This window comes from Poecile atricapillus, chromosome W (assembly GCF_030490865.1).
Source record: "Poecile atricapillus isolate bPoeAtr1 chromosome W, bPoeAtr1.hap1, whole genome shotgun sequence".
Classification (NCBI taxonomy): Eukaryota; Metazoa; Chordata; class Aves; order Passeriformes; family Paridae; genus Poecile; species Poecile atricapillus.
Window position 1 is genome coordinate 4432587 of NC_081288.1, and position 14816 is coordinate 4447402.

Consider the following 14816-nt stretch of genomic DNA (forward strand, 5'->3'; position numbering starts at 1 on the left):
TGATGAAAAAAACCAGTTGATTTTGAGATGACAAAACCTCCTTGTCAACCCTAAATTAACCAGGGGTTTGGATGCTTTTCACTTTCCATATGATTTCTTTTTTTGGTGGTTTATGGGGTTTTTGTTGTGTTTAGCTTGTGTTTATTTTCAAATAACTCATTCTAAGATCTGATTACATTTTAGTAACTCAAAGAATGTCTTGCCCATAGAAAAGGTTTCAAGGTGCTGAAATTCAGTTTGGACATGCAGCCCTTATACACAGCACAGAAAATAGAGCAACACATAGAACGCATCTATCTGCCACTGGCTTCATGCCTTTTTAATAGTTTCCCCCCAGGATTTCTGATCTCACAGCAGAAAGCAAATTGATTTTCTCCAGGGGAATAAGGAGAGAGACTTTCTGTACTTTCTCAGGTGCCCAGGTGGATCCCAATAACCAGGCATCACATGAAGCCATAGAATCACAGAATCACAAAATGATTTGGGTTAAAAAATGACCCAGTTCTACCCCTCTGCCATGGGCAGTGAGACCTCCCACTAGACCTGGCAAAGTCAAAAAATATTCACATGACAGATGCTTCAGATATGTCTTAAAATGTTGGCATCTAAAAGATAGTTCACACACACTTGACCCATAAAACACCATCTCAGACAGGCTTTGTATCAGCATGGATTGGAAATTTTTAAGCCTATGGTCTCCTTCAGTTAATTATCCAGCCTGGGGCAAGCTGCATGTGAATTTTGGTGGAAAAAAACCCCAAATACTCCATTTATTTTCATTTTTGGCAACTTTTCCAGTCAGTACAAGTGAGTGCTTATACAGGCATTATCATTACACCTGGGTTTCAGTAGGAGAGAGCTAAAGCCCCAGAGAGCTGATTTATGCCAGCAGAAGCAGCAGAGCGGTCATGGATGCACCACATGCAGCTGCATGCACAGGGCTCCAGGACTTTGGTGGGAATTTCAAATTACATGTGCTAAAGAAGCACTCTGGATACACATAAGAGGATTCTGGATCTGGTAGGGAGTAACCCTTCCCTTCCCTTGGCAGCATCATGCTTTTTCCAAAATGAAGACAGAAGTTCACACACAAAACTAAGCTTGATTTTTTTTTTAGGCATTTCTTTCTCCCAAGCAACACTGATTTTTGGCAACAGACCAACAACCCAGCCAGTTTCAAAAACCTGAAATTCCAGAGAACCAACACATTTTTCAAGCAAAGAAATATTGCTAGGGCACCACAGGTGGTTGTCTGAAGTTGTAATTAACTCCACTGATACAAAGTTGAGGAACAGCAGGGCTGGACGCTCTTTCTCCTGGCTCTGACCTAACACGGCTTGCAGTGTGCCCTGGGATTTGTTGAAACAGCCAAGGAAATCCCTCCACATTCCCAGGCAGGCAGCTGTTTTTAGCTCAGACATTCAAATTTAGGAGCTTTGCTTGGCCTCAGTGTTTTACCAAGGTGGATGAAACAGGGTTTGCCTCTACAGTGGCTGGACTTTCAATGCTCCTTTTGCTCTCTACACACACAAAGAACTGCTAGGATTCATTCCACAGGAATTCATGAGGATTTCACACGCCTGAATCAAGCTTCAAAGCACAGGGACATCACCACAACACACATTTGTTGAGATGTTCATGGGCTGGTAGGAGCCAGAACAGCTCCAGTCACTCCAGGGAACTGCTCTGTCTTGAGATACTTCAGCTGATGCTCTGCAGCAATCACCACCACAATTCTAAACGCAATAATAACAAACAAATGTCCTTCAGAGTAAACCCAAATATCACTGAGAAGGAATACAAACCCTTGGGAGGTGTGAGATTGACTCCGTTTTTAAGGCACCACTGTATTGGCAAGATCCCCAAGGAATCTGCATGGCAAAGCATCGAGATTTTGCTGGGTTCAGGTCTCAAGTCATCAATGGTCACTTGTAAATAATGATTGTTAAAAACCTAAGGGGTGAAAAAGAATAGACCAAAATCAGGAGTTAGATTTGCTGCAACATTAGGTAAAGTAGCAACCTGAAAGAGCCAAACCTGGGGATCAAACTACAGAAAATAATTTGCTCTCACCTAAACCTTTTCATCAAAGTGCTTCTACCCAAGAGATCAAAGCCTGATAGGTTTAGAGATAAACCTATTTTAGAGATAGGTGAAATGGAGCAGTGGAAAGTGCTGAGGTTCAGGGTCCCAAAGTTGAGTAGCAACTGGAGATGATCCTGAAGACCCCAGAGCCTTCCCCTCTCTTGCATTTGAGTGTGTGGATTATATATCCAGCTACAACCTCCAATCAGCTGTTTCATTTCCGCAGGTTTCTCAGATGTACAGGGAAAATGCATATGGATGGAGGGGAGACAAAGACAAAAGAGGGATTCTTCTTTTTGCATGCAAGTGGTAGATGAACATGCTCATCCCCACTGGTTTTAAGTACATGGAATTAGCTGGTGATGCTTATGGGAAATAAAGAATTAATTAGGAACATCCATGGATTTTAAACCTATTTCTTAATGTGTTCTCCAGCCATTTAAGTATCACCACCCTTGTTTTTTTTCTAAACGTGGTGGAAATCAGGAAGGTTTTCCCAGTCAGGCTCTTTTCAGCCCTCCTTTCTGAGCACTCACCTTGGTCACTGATGCAGGACAGATATGAAATGGCTCCCTCATATTCACTGCCTCCAGCTTCATCCCCACAGTGAAGAAATGGTTTCTCAAATCAGCATGGTCCTATGGGAAGAGGAACACGTGGTGACACCAAGAAGGAGCCAATACATCTTAAAATCTATTTGAAAGGCATCCATGTGGGTTTTCTCAACTTATCTGGGCCTATGTTCTTTTCACACCAACCCAACCACAGAAAGAGAGGGGACAACCTCAGTCCTAGAGGACATATCTACAGCACCAAGCCCACCATACCTAAAGCACAGGGTATGTCCACCTCAGCAGCACCAGCAACCAACCAGAATTTGGTCCACAAGGAGACTGTGCTCACCAAAATGAGGACCTGGCTGAGAAACGGCTGCTTGAAAATCTCCAGTGGGCAGAGCCTCTCCACCTCTGACAGCCACCACCCTCTGGGAGCAACTGAGAGTCCAGATGTGCCAAGACCCAAACTGAAGCACCCCAGAGTAATGCACAAGATGGATGCAAACAGCTCAGCACAAACCTGATTTACCCTGATGGATGCCCAGCACCTGCAGGGCACCAAAATAAGCACCTGGTCTCCATGATGGCAAGATGGAAAGGTGTTTTTTTTCCAGCCAGGAGACTGGAAATGGATGAAGGCTTGGACAGTGAACTCAGACCCAAAATGTGGGCAACTAGAGAACAAGATGGGAAAACAGGCAGCTGTGTTCATGTGCATGCCCAGCATAACACTTCCACCAGGGATAAAACCTGGCTGCACCCACAGGCTACACGCAGAGGGTTCTGCACAGCAGCTCTGGGGATGCAGGATGCAGTCCTGAAATTCAGAAGCAACCCAGATTCCTCAGTTTGCCACCAGTTTAGTGTTTAAACACCTAATTACTCCATCCCTTGTGATCCCTATCTAACAGTCACACAAGCTGCCACCCTAATTCCAGGGTAATGACTGCATTTTGTGTTCATTCAATAAAAATGTCCCACCGTATTTCTAAACCACTGGTGCATTAGCCAATACAAGCATAAAGAGAGATGATGTTACATTTAGCACACACTCACAGACTACTCCGAAATACACGCAGAAAGCTTGCTATCTAATAAGTGGTTAGCAACAACAATCCCATCTACATTCATTGCTACACGTGGTATTCTTGTTCTAGAGTGATTTTCTATTGATCCGAAGTTGCGTTTCACTGTGCTTTCTTTTCCCAAGAACTGTCTGCACTTGTAAGGGCTTAACAATTTCTATTTTGGGATCTTACATTCCAACTGCTGGTAGAGATAAGGATTTTTACAAGCTCTAACCACAGCTAAATGAATGGTTGTTTTCATCTTACCAACCTGCAGTGTTATGGAGCCCTTTTCAGTGAGAACCAAAAAGCAGAAAAAAAGACCAACGGAACTATAATGAATTTTGTCTCAAAGTAGAAGAAAATACTGATGAGGAAAGTCAGGAATATTTAAGAATAATGGCCCAGAGCCCAAGGAATTAATGGCTGAGGAAGGAGCATACATCCAGGAGTTCGAGTATCCTTTTCTTAAGGGCATGCAATGATAGGATGAGGGAGAATGAATTAAAGCTGTAAAAAGGCAGATTTAGATCAGGTATTAGGAACAAATTCTTTACGGTGAGTCACTAGAACAGGTTTCCCTGAGAAGCTGTAGATGTCCATCCCTGGAAGTGTTCAAGGCAATGAGGTTTGAGGTCCTACCAAAAACTGCCACCTTTAACACTGAGAAGGCTTCAGAGAGAAGAGATGATGGCTGCAAAACTCCAATATCAGCAGGACTGAACTTCAAACTTCTAAAGGAAAAATAGCATTTGGACTGGAGGGCTGCCTCCTTCTGCCTGGGGATCCACACTCCGAGTCTCTTAATCCTTGGGGAGAGGTTGTAAAGAAAAGGCAACTTTGCAAAATGTGCATCTGGAATCAGCATCTCCCCACAAACGCTCCATGATTCAACTCACGCTCAGATCCAGCCTCAATACGTAATAAGCCAAGATCCACCAAAGTACTTAATCATGTTTATCTTTAAACACGCAAGTAGTTTAATCAACTTTTAAAGTGATTTGTTGATTGAGACCAAAATATACTGACACCAAACTATACTGCTTCTCCTTTTTATCTGAATCATTTTCTTTGGTGTTTCTCCTTTTATTTGTTTTGGCTTTTTTTCAAAGGGGAAAAATAATCAGATAGAGGGGGGAAAAGCACTAATAATATTTAAAAGTATTTTACTTCAAAGGCGCTGTGTACCTAGGGATCAGATCTCCCGTGTCATTCAGCACAGCAAGTAAGTATTTCCCCCATTAAATTAGTAGCAAGAGTGAAATCACAAGGGGAGTTCATGGGATCTCAAGTACATCTACTTTTTGAGGGTCAAAATCCTCTTTGAGGCAGGAACATGCATTTCTTTGGAGAAATGCTGTGGAAGTGAAAACCCTTTCTGTGTTAAATGTCATTTTTTAGATGGAAAAGCTTTCATGGAGAAAAAGCCTTTGTATTGTACCTCTCTGGAAAATGGTCAGGGTCTGGATATTTGATCTGCCTTGTATACTGGCTAAAGAGAATCATCAGAATTTACCAAAGCGGCTTTGTATTTTTGCAGACACAAAAGGAAAGAAAAAAGATTCCTGATGCCATTCTCCGGTTCCAGTGCTGGAGCTGCCTCAGCCAGCAGGGAATTACTCAGGATTTGGCATATGCTCCTCTTCAAAACTCCAATTAATTTACATAATTTCTAAGAATAGGTTCCAGAGAAGTGATGGCAAAGCTTTTAATTAGTATTAGACTCAAAGTGATACACTGGATAATGAACTGCTCTCTCTTCCCTTTATTCACGTTGACAGGAACAACGCCTGTTTAATAAAAGCAGCTACAAGGAGAGGACTAGAGGGGTGAGACTTTCTCCTGGTCCCCGCCAGGCTCTGCAGCTGAACAAAAGAAATGCCTAAAATGATAATGGGTGGCAGAATTCAACCCTTTGCTGCTATTTCACAGCATTCAACACCACCAGCAAGGATGTCACCAGCCATTATTTTCCAGCAACTTCTCCAAGTGACTTTCAATTTCCTTTGAAATGGAGATCAACAGGCAGAATAGTTTTGACCAGCTGGAGCATTTTAAAGCCTCATGCATGGTGGGCCTTTACTCCTACTGGCAGTCAGTGCCTCCCAGGAGCAGCCCTGCTGACCACACAGAAGTTTGAGCTGTATATTAGGAAAAATTTCTACACTGAATGGGCTGCCAAGCACTGGCACAGGCTGTCCCAGGAAAGTGTTAGAGTCACCATCCCTGGAGGGATTTAAAAGTTGTGCAGATGTGGCATCTGGGGACATGGTTTAGTGGTGGGCTTAGCAGTGCTGGGTTAATGGTTGGACTCGATCTTGGAGGTGTTTTCCAAATTAAATGAGGCAACTGATTCTGTGATTCTATAATTTATACCAGTAGATAGCCTGTCCTGGGGTTCACAAGCCCTGAGAGGGCAATGGAAACACTCTCTGGCTGCTGAGACGCAGTCAAGTAACCCGGACTGACAATTAACAAGGACACAGGAGAGTCCCTTACAGCAAAGTGAAAAATCATGCCACAAAACATTCAACAAATTAACGTGGCACGGGCACCACAGCTGCTCATTCCAAGGGTCACAGTCTCTAACATGATGGATTACAGCTCCTGGGTAATGAGTGGAGCACTGCTAAACCCCTCAATGAACGTCTGTCACTCACAGTCCAAACCCACTGGCAATAGCCAGAGCTGTCACAGCTCTCACTATAATCCCAAAAAAGCAATTAAACTCAGCCCCATGCTCACAGCTTTAGAGCAGGGGGTGCATTTGCAAATGCACAGTCTGTGACCCTCTGGGCCACCTGAAAGACAGCCCTGCTTTGAGACACATCTGTATCATGATTTCCATCTTTACATGGCTTGTGTTTCTGTAATTATTCTGTAAAAATTACTGATGGGCTTTGCAACAGCTCACTGCATCCATGCAGGACTGGGAACTGAAACATCTGGAGGTCAAGTAACAAGTCAGCCACAGTGCTGGGAGCAAAAACAGGCTCCAAATTCCCAGTCTTCTTTCTTCAGGGTCTGAGATGGCCACATAATTTTCTCCCTCACAGCTAACAAGCCACCAGCAGTGTGGATTTCAGAAATGCCAAGTGACATGGCAGCCTAAATGTCCCTCCAAAAGACATCCACAAACAGATTGAGAAAAGCATTGCAACTCTTAAGGATGTGAGTAAGCCTTAGGGGAGTACCTGTGCAGGTGCCATGCTTAAGTCCTGATAATTAAGTCAGTAAGTATTAGTTTTAGGTGATGGACTCAGAAAGAGAAATTTCAAAATCATCACTGCCATTTGTCCAACCTGGTGGCTAAATACCAGGTCAACAAATGTAGTATCTGCTAAAAAAATGTAATTTGGGTGTAGATAAACTCCATTTTGTCCATATCACAAGAGTAGGGCTCAGGTAATTTTACAGCACACTGGGTAAAGCTGATAGAGCAGGGGGACCTGGCTAAGCTGCTTTTGTCTGACACTCAGGGAAGCTGCATTCTGGGCTGGTTTCTCTGTGTCCCCAAACCCAAGGAAGAGCATCACTTTCCAACTGTGAAATGTACATTTTCAGCCCATTCTGCTCAAGACAACTGGAGTAATACAGTTTTAAATGCAGCAGCTTACACTGTATGTAGGAAAGTGCAAAAGTCTCTCATTTGGGTCTAATTTTCAAATTTCAGGCTAGTTTTTAAATATTCTTAAAAGTCAGGGCTCTTTTAGTCCGGAACAGTCAGAAGCACACAAATTACAAAACTGCAACTTCATGCAAAATTCAGAACTGAGTTTCAATACTGAAAAGTTGCAAGGTTGAGAGGCTGATTAGAAACACTGACCACTTAAAAATTTATTGACCTGAGTTTCCTTTAACCATAACTCTTGCTTTCAGTCCTACCTCTCCTGGTTAACCCAAATAAAGAATACAGAGGAGCAGAGCCCATCTGGTATAACTGGGAACATATTAGTTGATTTGGTTCTTGTTTTCGAAGAAATCACCTCCCCTCCATGTTTTCTCTAATTTCTCCAAGAAACTGGCTGTTTCTAATAGCCTAATTTTAATCACAAAGCTCACCTCTGGGAGCCAGTCACAAACACAGTAATAGCAGTGGTTAAACTGCCTCCACAGGAATCTGGCATTTGTTTTTTAATTGAGGAAAAAAAAAGGAAATAAAGAAAGAAATGCTACCAAATATAACCCTCTGCATTATTTGCAGATGAATCAGTCTTGTTTGTGATTCACCAACTTCCATGGCTAAACATGTAGCAATTTTCCCGGAAGGTGCACTCTCTGCAGGGAGACAGAAAGCCCCTGTAAGACATAACATGTGCAAATTGTCCCCTTGTTCTGACAAGAGCCATCAGAGGAAGGCCAAAATGTAGAGATGTGGGGTGAGGATGATGAGGAAAGCGTGCTGGGAGGGAGGTTTTAGAGACACCATGACCCTTAAACAACGAGAACCAGCTACAAACTGCACCTACTGAAGAGCCCCTTGAAAAACTGCAGATGCTTCTGCCGAGGATTGGATTTAGCCCTACAGATTTTAAGCTCTTCTTGTTGAATAAAAAATAGTTACCATAGAAACAGCAACATTGCAGAGTAGCCGGTCGAAATCCAAGCGCACCTTATCCGTATGGCTCGGGTCGCTGCAGATGGCATTAGGGCAAAGATCCCCTCCCACACAGCACTCTGCTTGGGCACTGGAAGCATGGGCAGAGGTAAAAGAGGTGGATATTCATCCACTTGGGATTTTTTTGGTGTGTTTGGTTTGAGTTTTTTAGCACCTCAGAGCCACAGCATTTCCCAAGCATTTGCTGGTGAGACCCGGTTGTGTTACACACCCAGGTCCCATTTCACGGGGGGTAAAGTCACATGGAAAGGGTGGCACAGGTGGGAACAGCTACCTGAGTGCTCAGAGTGAAACCAGCAGTGTCTCTGCTCACACCCCCTCAACACACAGCCCCTCGACTGTGAGGAGGGACTGAGGCTGCCCTCAGTAACATCATGGCAGGAATCGTTACTGAGAATCAATAGGAATTTGTTAGAGCAGAGAGGATCAGGAGCCAATTCAATGCACATTGTGAGCTGCAACCACCCTGAAAAACAGCTACGGACCACAGCTGCTTTTGCTTTCTTTGAGGACATGAATTCATCTTTAGATCATACAATAGCAGACTCATGGAATGGTTTGGGTTGGAAGAGACATTAATGATCGTCTCATTCCAAAGCCTCTGCCACAAACAGGGACACCTTCCACTATCCCAGGCTGCTCCAAGCTCTGTCCAGCCTGGTCTTGGACACTTCCAGGGATGGGGCAGCCACAGCTTCTGGGCAACTTGTTCCAGTGCCTCACCAACTCCACAGGAAAGAATTTCTTGCTAATATCTGATCTAAACCTTTCCCTTTTTCAGTTTTAAGCCATTCCCCCTTGCCCTATCACTATACACCCTCGCAAAATGCCCTAAAATGGGTGACTTTTAGGTATCACCCACCCCATACATAGGAGCAGATGATGCTGTAGGCGCACATTAGCCCCTCTCAGTGTAAAATGCTGCCCAGGGGAGTGGAAGGCAGGAGCTGAGGATGTCACAAACTCCCTCACACCATGCCTGCATGCAGTGATTCAACTAAACCAGGCTCTTTTGCTGACCTCTCCCCACCCTGAGAGACTCCAGCATTTAATGAAGAAAACTACACATGCAAGAGGGACAAGGAAAGCTGAGGGACCTGGTTATCATCCATCCCATCTGCTTGGCTTGAAAAGCCTCTAGCATTTCTCTCCCAACCATGACTTTCATATGGTGCTGCCAAACAGACCCTGGGGGCACCTCAGACAGGGCCTGGCTTCACCCACCTCCTTGGACTGCTCTCCCAAACCAAATCCTTGCACAGCCCTGCACAGTCAGAAGGGAGCTGGAGAGGGCTAGAGCTGCTCACTGCTCACAGAGGTACCACCAGGCTCCATCTCACCCCTTGGTATCAGAGACATCCTCACTCCCTCTGTGGTGTCCCTTGGTTCTTACAAAGATAAATGGTTTCAATGGAGCTGAGGCAGGAGTAGATCAAAAGGCAGCAGAACAACAGAGGGATTGGGAAGCCATGCACGTCTCCCAGCCAGGCAAACAGCAGCCATGGAAAAGGGCTGGCGAGCCCACGGATGGGGAAGAACAGATGGAGTATAAATAATCTGGCAGCCTGCAGACAACACGGCAACTCGCGGGTTATTAAAGCGCAGCGTGCGGAGCCAGGGCCAGCCAAGCCATCAGGGCATGAAGGAGCTCGGGATTGGGGTTTGGCTTCCAAGGGAAACCAAAGGCACACTTGTGCAAAGGCTGCTGCATCAGCATGTGCCCACTGAGGGGGGATCAGGACAGAAAAAACCCTGTTGGACTTCAAGGCTACTTATGCAGCCAGGTCAGGATTGCCTCTGAGTTGAAAGTATCCCACGAGTTTCTCTCATTTAAACTCTTCCAGAATATGTAACACTGGAAGAAAACACTCTAAAACTCCCAAAATGTTTACTAAATTCTGAGAGATATTATCTTCTTTTTTAAAAAATAAAAATCAAGGTCTTAGAGGAAGTGTCACTCTTACTCTCACTACTAAAATGTACAGTTCATCCAGCGGAAACAACCATTTTTTTTTGGTAGGAAGGAGTCCTGTTTAATATTTGTCTTCAGGCTTGTGAGTTTAGAACTAGAAGCACCACTCTGTCCTGAATTTCAGGGGCAGCTCTTGCCTGGGTGGTGGATGGTCCCTCCATCTGTCTCCTTAGGAGAGATCTGTCCCAACTGATTCCTTCCATGCCATTAGTTTTAGTACTAATTAATACTATTAACTGGTAACAGGAGACATCCAGAAGCTCCAGTCAGAAACAGGGGAACACCTCGGCTGGGCATAATAGCGGGTTTTTTGCTAGAAAGATTTAGAGCTGAAAAAAACGAACAACAACTTCAGGAACGAAGGAGAGGAGGGTAGAGGAATGGGACCAAAGGCTATAAATCAGCAACTTCCACCTGTCTTAGATATCACCTCTCTCTCTCCTAGGTGCTCTTCAAGTAGTTTACCAGGGTTTGGTTTAGGGATGTGGCTGGTAACAGCTCCATCCAAGCCAGTTATCAGGACTCACTTCACAGGAACTGGGAACAGGATGCCAATATGCAAAATCCATGGAGACATGATGAGCACCCCAAATTCTGGCTAGGATTTAGTTGCCCAAACAGAGGTGTCTGAGGTGAGGATCCATAACATCTGCATGGGACCCACAGATCTGGCACAGGAGACTGGAGAAAGCAGAATGGGAGATTAGAGAAGATATCCACGATCTCCTGTCTGCCTCTCTCCAGGAAACTGAACCCATCCACCTTGTACAAGCTGCTGGGCTCTAACTCTAAAATATGCACTAATTTGTAATATTAGGGCTGTTTTTGGAGCATGGCTTCCTCTTAAAGAGCACCAGCAATGCCAGCACTGACGCAAACCACTGAAATTGCTCCACATAACTCAAAATCAGGCCCCAGTAACATTCTGACCATCTTTTTTCACAATAAGCCCTGACCATTTTATCAGATGTCCTCTGAAGCCCAAGCCATCACTTATGACCAGTACCAAACCAAGAGCAGGGGCATCCCAACAGCACCCTGAAATCAGAACAGACACAGCAAAGGATACATGTCCTTGGGTTGTGGCCCAAGGTTTGGAAGGATTTGTGCTCCTAAGCCATTCAAACATCCTTGAAAAAACTCTGTCTGTATTTATTTTTCTTCAAGGATCAACATGTTTTCTGAAAAGCAGGGAACGACAAAATAGCAGGTGCGTTGCAAAAAGCTTTTGTGAAGAGGAAAATTTATGCCAGGATGTGCAGTTTGCAAAACACTATGTTTAGTAGCTGCATAATAGCAGCATTTTCTGGCAGTTAAACATCACGTTCCTTTCTCAAAAGATCCTAAAGCATTTTACAAACACTTCCAACATATGGCCAAGTGTAAAACAGCACCAGGGAAAAAAAAAAAAAAAAAAAAAGAAAATCCTGTTTGCAGCCTTCTCCCTGATTTCTGTAACCAGCTCCTGTGGTCTGGGGTACTCTCCCTGGATGCCAAGAGGGGATCAGGGCTGTGCTGCTGCAATAGGTTTTTGGAGCTGCTGCTGAAGACCACCACGTGCCAAGCTCAGCTCTGCCACACTCCTGAACATTGATAATTCAGTCTCAAACCCATGGTTTTTGAGTTCTCAGGCAGAACCCAACCCTGTGACACCAAAACTGAGGAGTGTCACCGCTGACAGCAGCAATGGGCTGACAGACCCCTGAGAGCAGCTGTTTCTCACACGGCAAACGTGGCTCTGCTCTGCCAGTGCCACCTCCTGGGGACAGTTTGCTGGCATCACAGTGACACTTCCCTCAGTCATGCAGAGCTTTAAGGACAACACGGATTTAAGTCATAATCCAGCCCAGGGGATTTACTCATGAAGAGCAAGCACACACCTACACCCTGCTCAGCCACGGAATTCTGCAGGGAAATGTGGGAAAACCAGAATGTAACTGCTCAGTGTGCAGTCACCATGCCTGCCAAAGTAGACATTTTCAGCTTTCCAGAAGATCTCTAAGAGTTGCCAGCTGTCAAACCTTGTGTTTTTTATCTCATCTAACACATGACAGCTACAGTAGCAAGGAGCCCCAGGCACAGTGTAGAAACAATACTTCTGTGCTGGGTTTGAAAATAAAATAAAAAAAAATTAAAAATAAAAAGAAGTTATGAAAGACACCTTTGGATAGGACACTCTTTGCTGGGATCTGGGATTCTACTTGAAGGTCCCACACAAAATCACTGGCTTTTTTTGCAAGATCAGTTGAGTTTACTCTCAGATAGTCTCCTAAAGCCTTAATTCATGTTTAAGTCATTACTAGAGGAAGACTTGCTCAGAGGCACAGATGACATCTTGTCTTTTTGTCCTTAATTAAGATGTACAAAATGGGGTTGATTCACCCTAAATGGGCAGAATAAAGTGATGCCCACACACAAAAACATTATTCAGTCTCCTGCCTTCCGAGCACCAGAACCAGGGCTCAGACAGCACCAAACTCTGAACTCTGCTCATCTTGTGCTCACTTTCCACATTATGATAAACAAAGAAGTCCTAATGACCTAGTCATGGACCTAAACATCGACATTTTTGCTGCATTTGGCCCCAAAATAACTCTCCTCTTGGGCCATTCAAGCATTCCAAGGTTTTGCATTGTCTTCTAAGAGGAACATCTTTGCAAGCTCCAACCACACAGCACAGGAACTGGGATTTGCTAAATTCAAATTTATGACCTGCATGCAATAATTAAAATAAGTGGGTATAAGTCTGGCATGCTGGCAAGAGGCAGCAACACAGCTGTTAGTTATAAACTTTTCTTTAAAAAAGGATGTTTCATGAGCCTCATCAGAAACATTCTTCACTCTTTCACATAGACAGGAATAAAATTTACACATTAGACATTCCCTTTTGTGATTTAATCCCTGCCCCACACAAAACATTTTTGATCTTGAAGCTGCCAATGCAAACTTTTAATAGAGTTGGCAGATGGAAGCCTTGGATGAGATGAGTGGCAGAGACCCAGAACTCTCCACACACCACTTCCATCCCAAAACAGGGCTCCTCGAGCCCACATCCCAGCCCAAGGCCAACACAAATCTTCCCTCTTCTCCCAGCACAGCAGAGCTCCCACACTGCCAATGAGCCACTGCCTGGGCTATTAGCAAAGTGTCCCCAAATTAATGTTGCTAATTTGAGTGCTCAGCTGGGTGAGGAGCCTGGATTCCTCATGGGAAGCTGCTGGCACATCCCTGCAGGGAGGCTGAAGGTGGCACTGGGGTTTTGTGGCAGCCAGAATGGGACATGATAAGAGCCTTATTCCAGTTATAGAACCATAAAATTGTTTCAGTTAGAAAAGCCCTCTAAGATCAAAGTCCAACCAATTCCCAGCACTGCCAAGACCACCGCTGAGTGCCACATCCACACATTTAAGGACATTTAATTCATCTTTAGATCATACAAAAGATCACCACACATGAACTGCACCAATTCCATGGATGTTCTGGAGTATCCCAGTGCAGTGCCACTCAAGAAACCCACAGGGTCCCCAGGCCGGTGGTGGGGAGGGCAGCCTGGTCCAGCAGGTCCCCAAGCAAGAGGTGACACTGGAGACATGGGGTCACTGCTGTGCTCCCACACACCTCCCTGAGCATCCTCTCACTGCCCATCCCACCCCAGCCAGGACAGAACTGTTGGAAGCCAGGCAGGCACAGCTGTAAATCAGGATTATCTGGAGCCACCATGGTTAACAGCAGTTTTGATTCACATGGGAAATTAAAGCCAGTGCCTTGGGGCTGAAGCACCAGAGTGAGAATTAAGAAAAAAAAAATTTTAAAAAAAGATGTAGGAACAAAATTATCTCTCACTTCCAGTACAGGTCTCTGAGGCTTGTGATCAGGTGAAAACTTTAGTGCAAGGCTCACAGAAATCTGTCCAGTTTCTGTCAACTTTTATATTCACAGCCTTACTATTTCACAGCTGTGTATGATGTCTTTGCACAGGTCTAACAGAGGAAGACACAGGAAAAATAACTGGAGAAATCCCTGCTGGTCACCCCCAGCCTCTAGAAAACACCAACCAAGAAATAAGTCCACATGTAAAAAGTGTTTTATACAAACATCCAACTTATGACCTTCCATGGTTATGAATTATAGCTAAGGACCTTCTGGAAAAAGTTTAACATAAGCTGCTAAACATGGCATGATATTTATTCAACACAGGTTCCACAAGCAAAGGAAAAGTATCTTTTACCTTGAATACTTCCATTGGAAGAGGAAAATTTGCTGCATCATTAAGGGATTTTTCCAGAGCGCATTTCCACTCAGTTATAGTCTTCAGAGAATAGATATCTAAACAGACGACAGTAACAAAAAGGAAAGAAGAACAACAAAACCAAGAGGTGACTGGAGATCAAACATTTTTGGAAGGCTAAAGTTCTTAAGTCATGAATGGACAGAGCAAGTGAAATGAACAGTGTCTATATTCCAAGCTGTGCAGCTTGGATAAATTCAACACAAAGCAACTAGCAGGGGCACACTGG

General features: G+C 44.3%; 1 protein-coding gene across 1 annotated transcript in view; it reads right to left on the reverse strand.

Annotated features, from left to right (window-relative positions):
• The window catches only part of LOC131591564 (scm-like with four MBT domains protein 2), an 85928-nt gene that overhangs the window by 31050 nt on the left and 40062 nt on the right, over positions 1-14816 (reverse strand). The window contains exons 6-8 of the mRNA XM_058862378.1: positions 14528-14625; positions 2622-2723; positions 1806-1953 (exon numbers count right to left, since the gene is read on the reverse strand). Of these exons, the coding sequence (XP_058718361.1) occupies positions 1806-1953; positions 2622-2723; positions 14528-14625 (348 nt within the window). The remainder of the gene's footprint in view (positions 1-1805; positions 1954-2621; positions 2724-14527; positions 14626-14816) is intronic.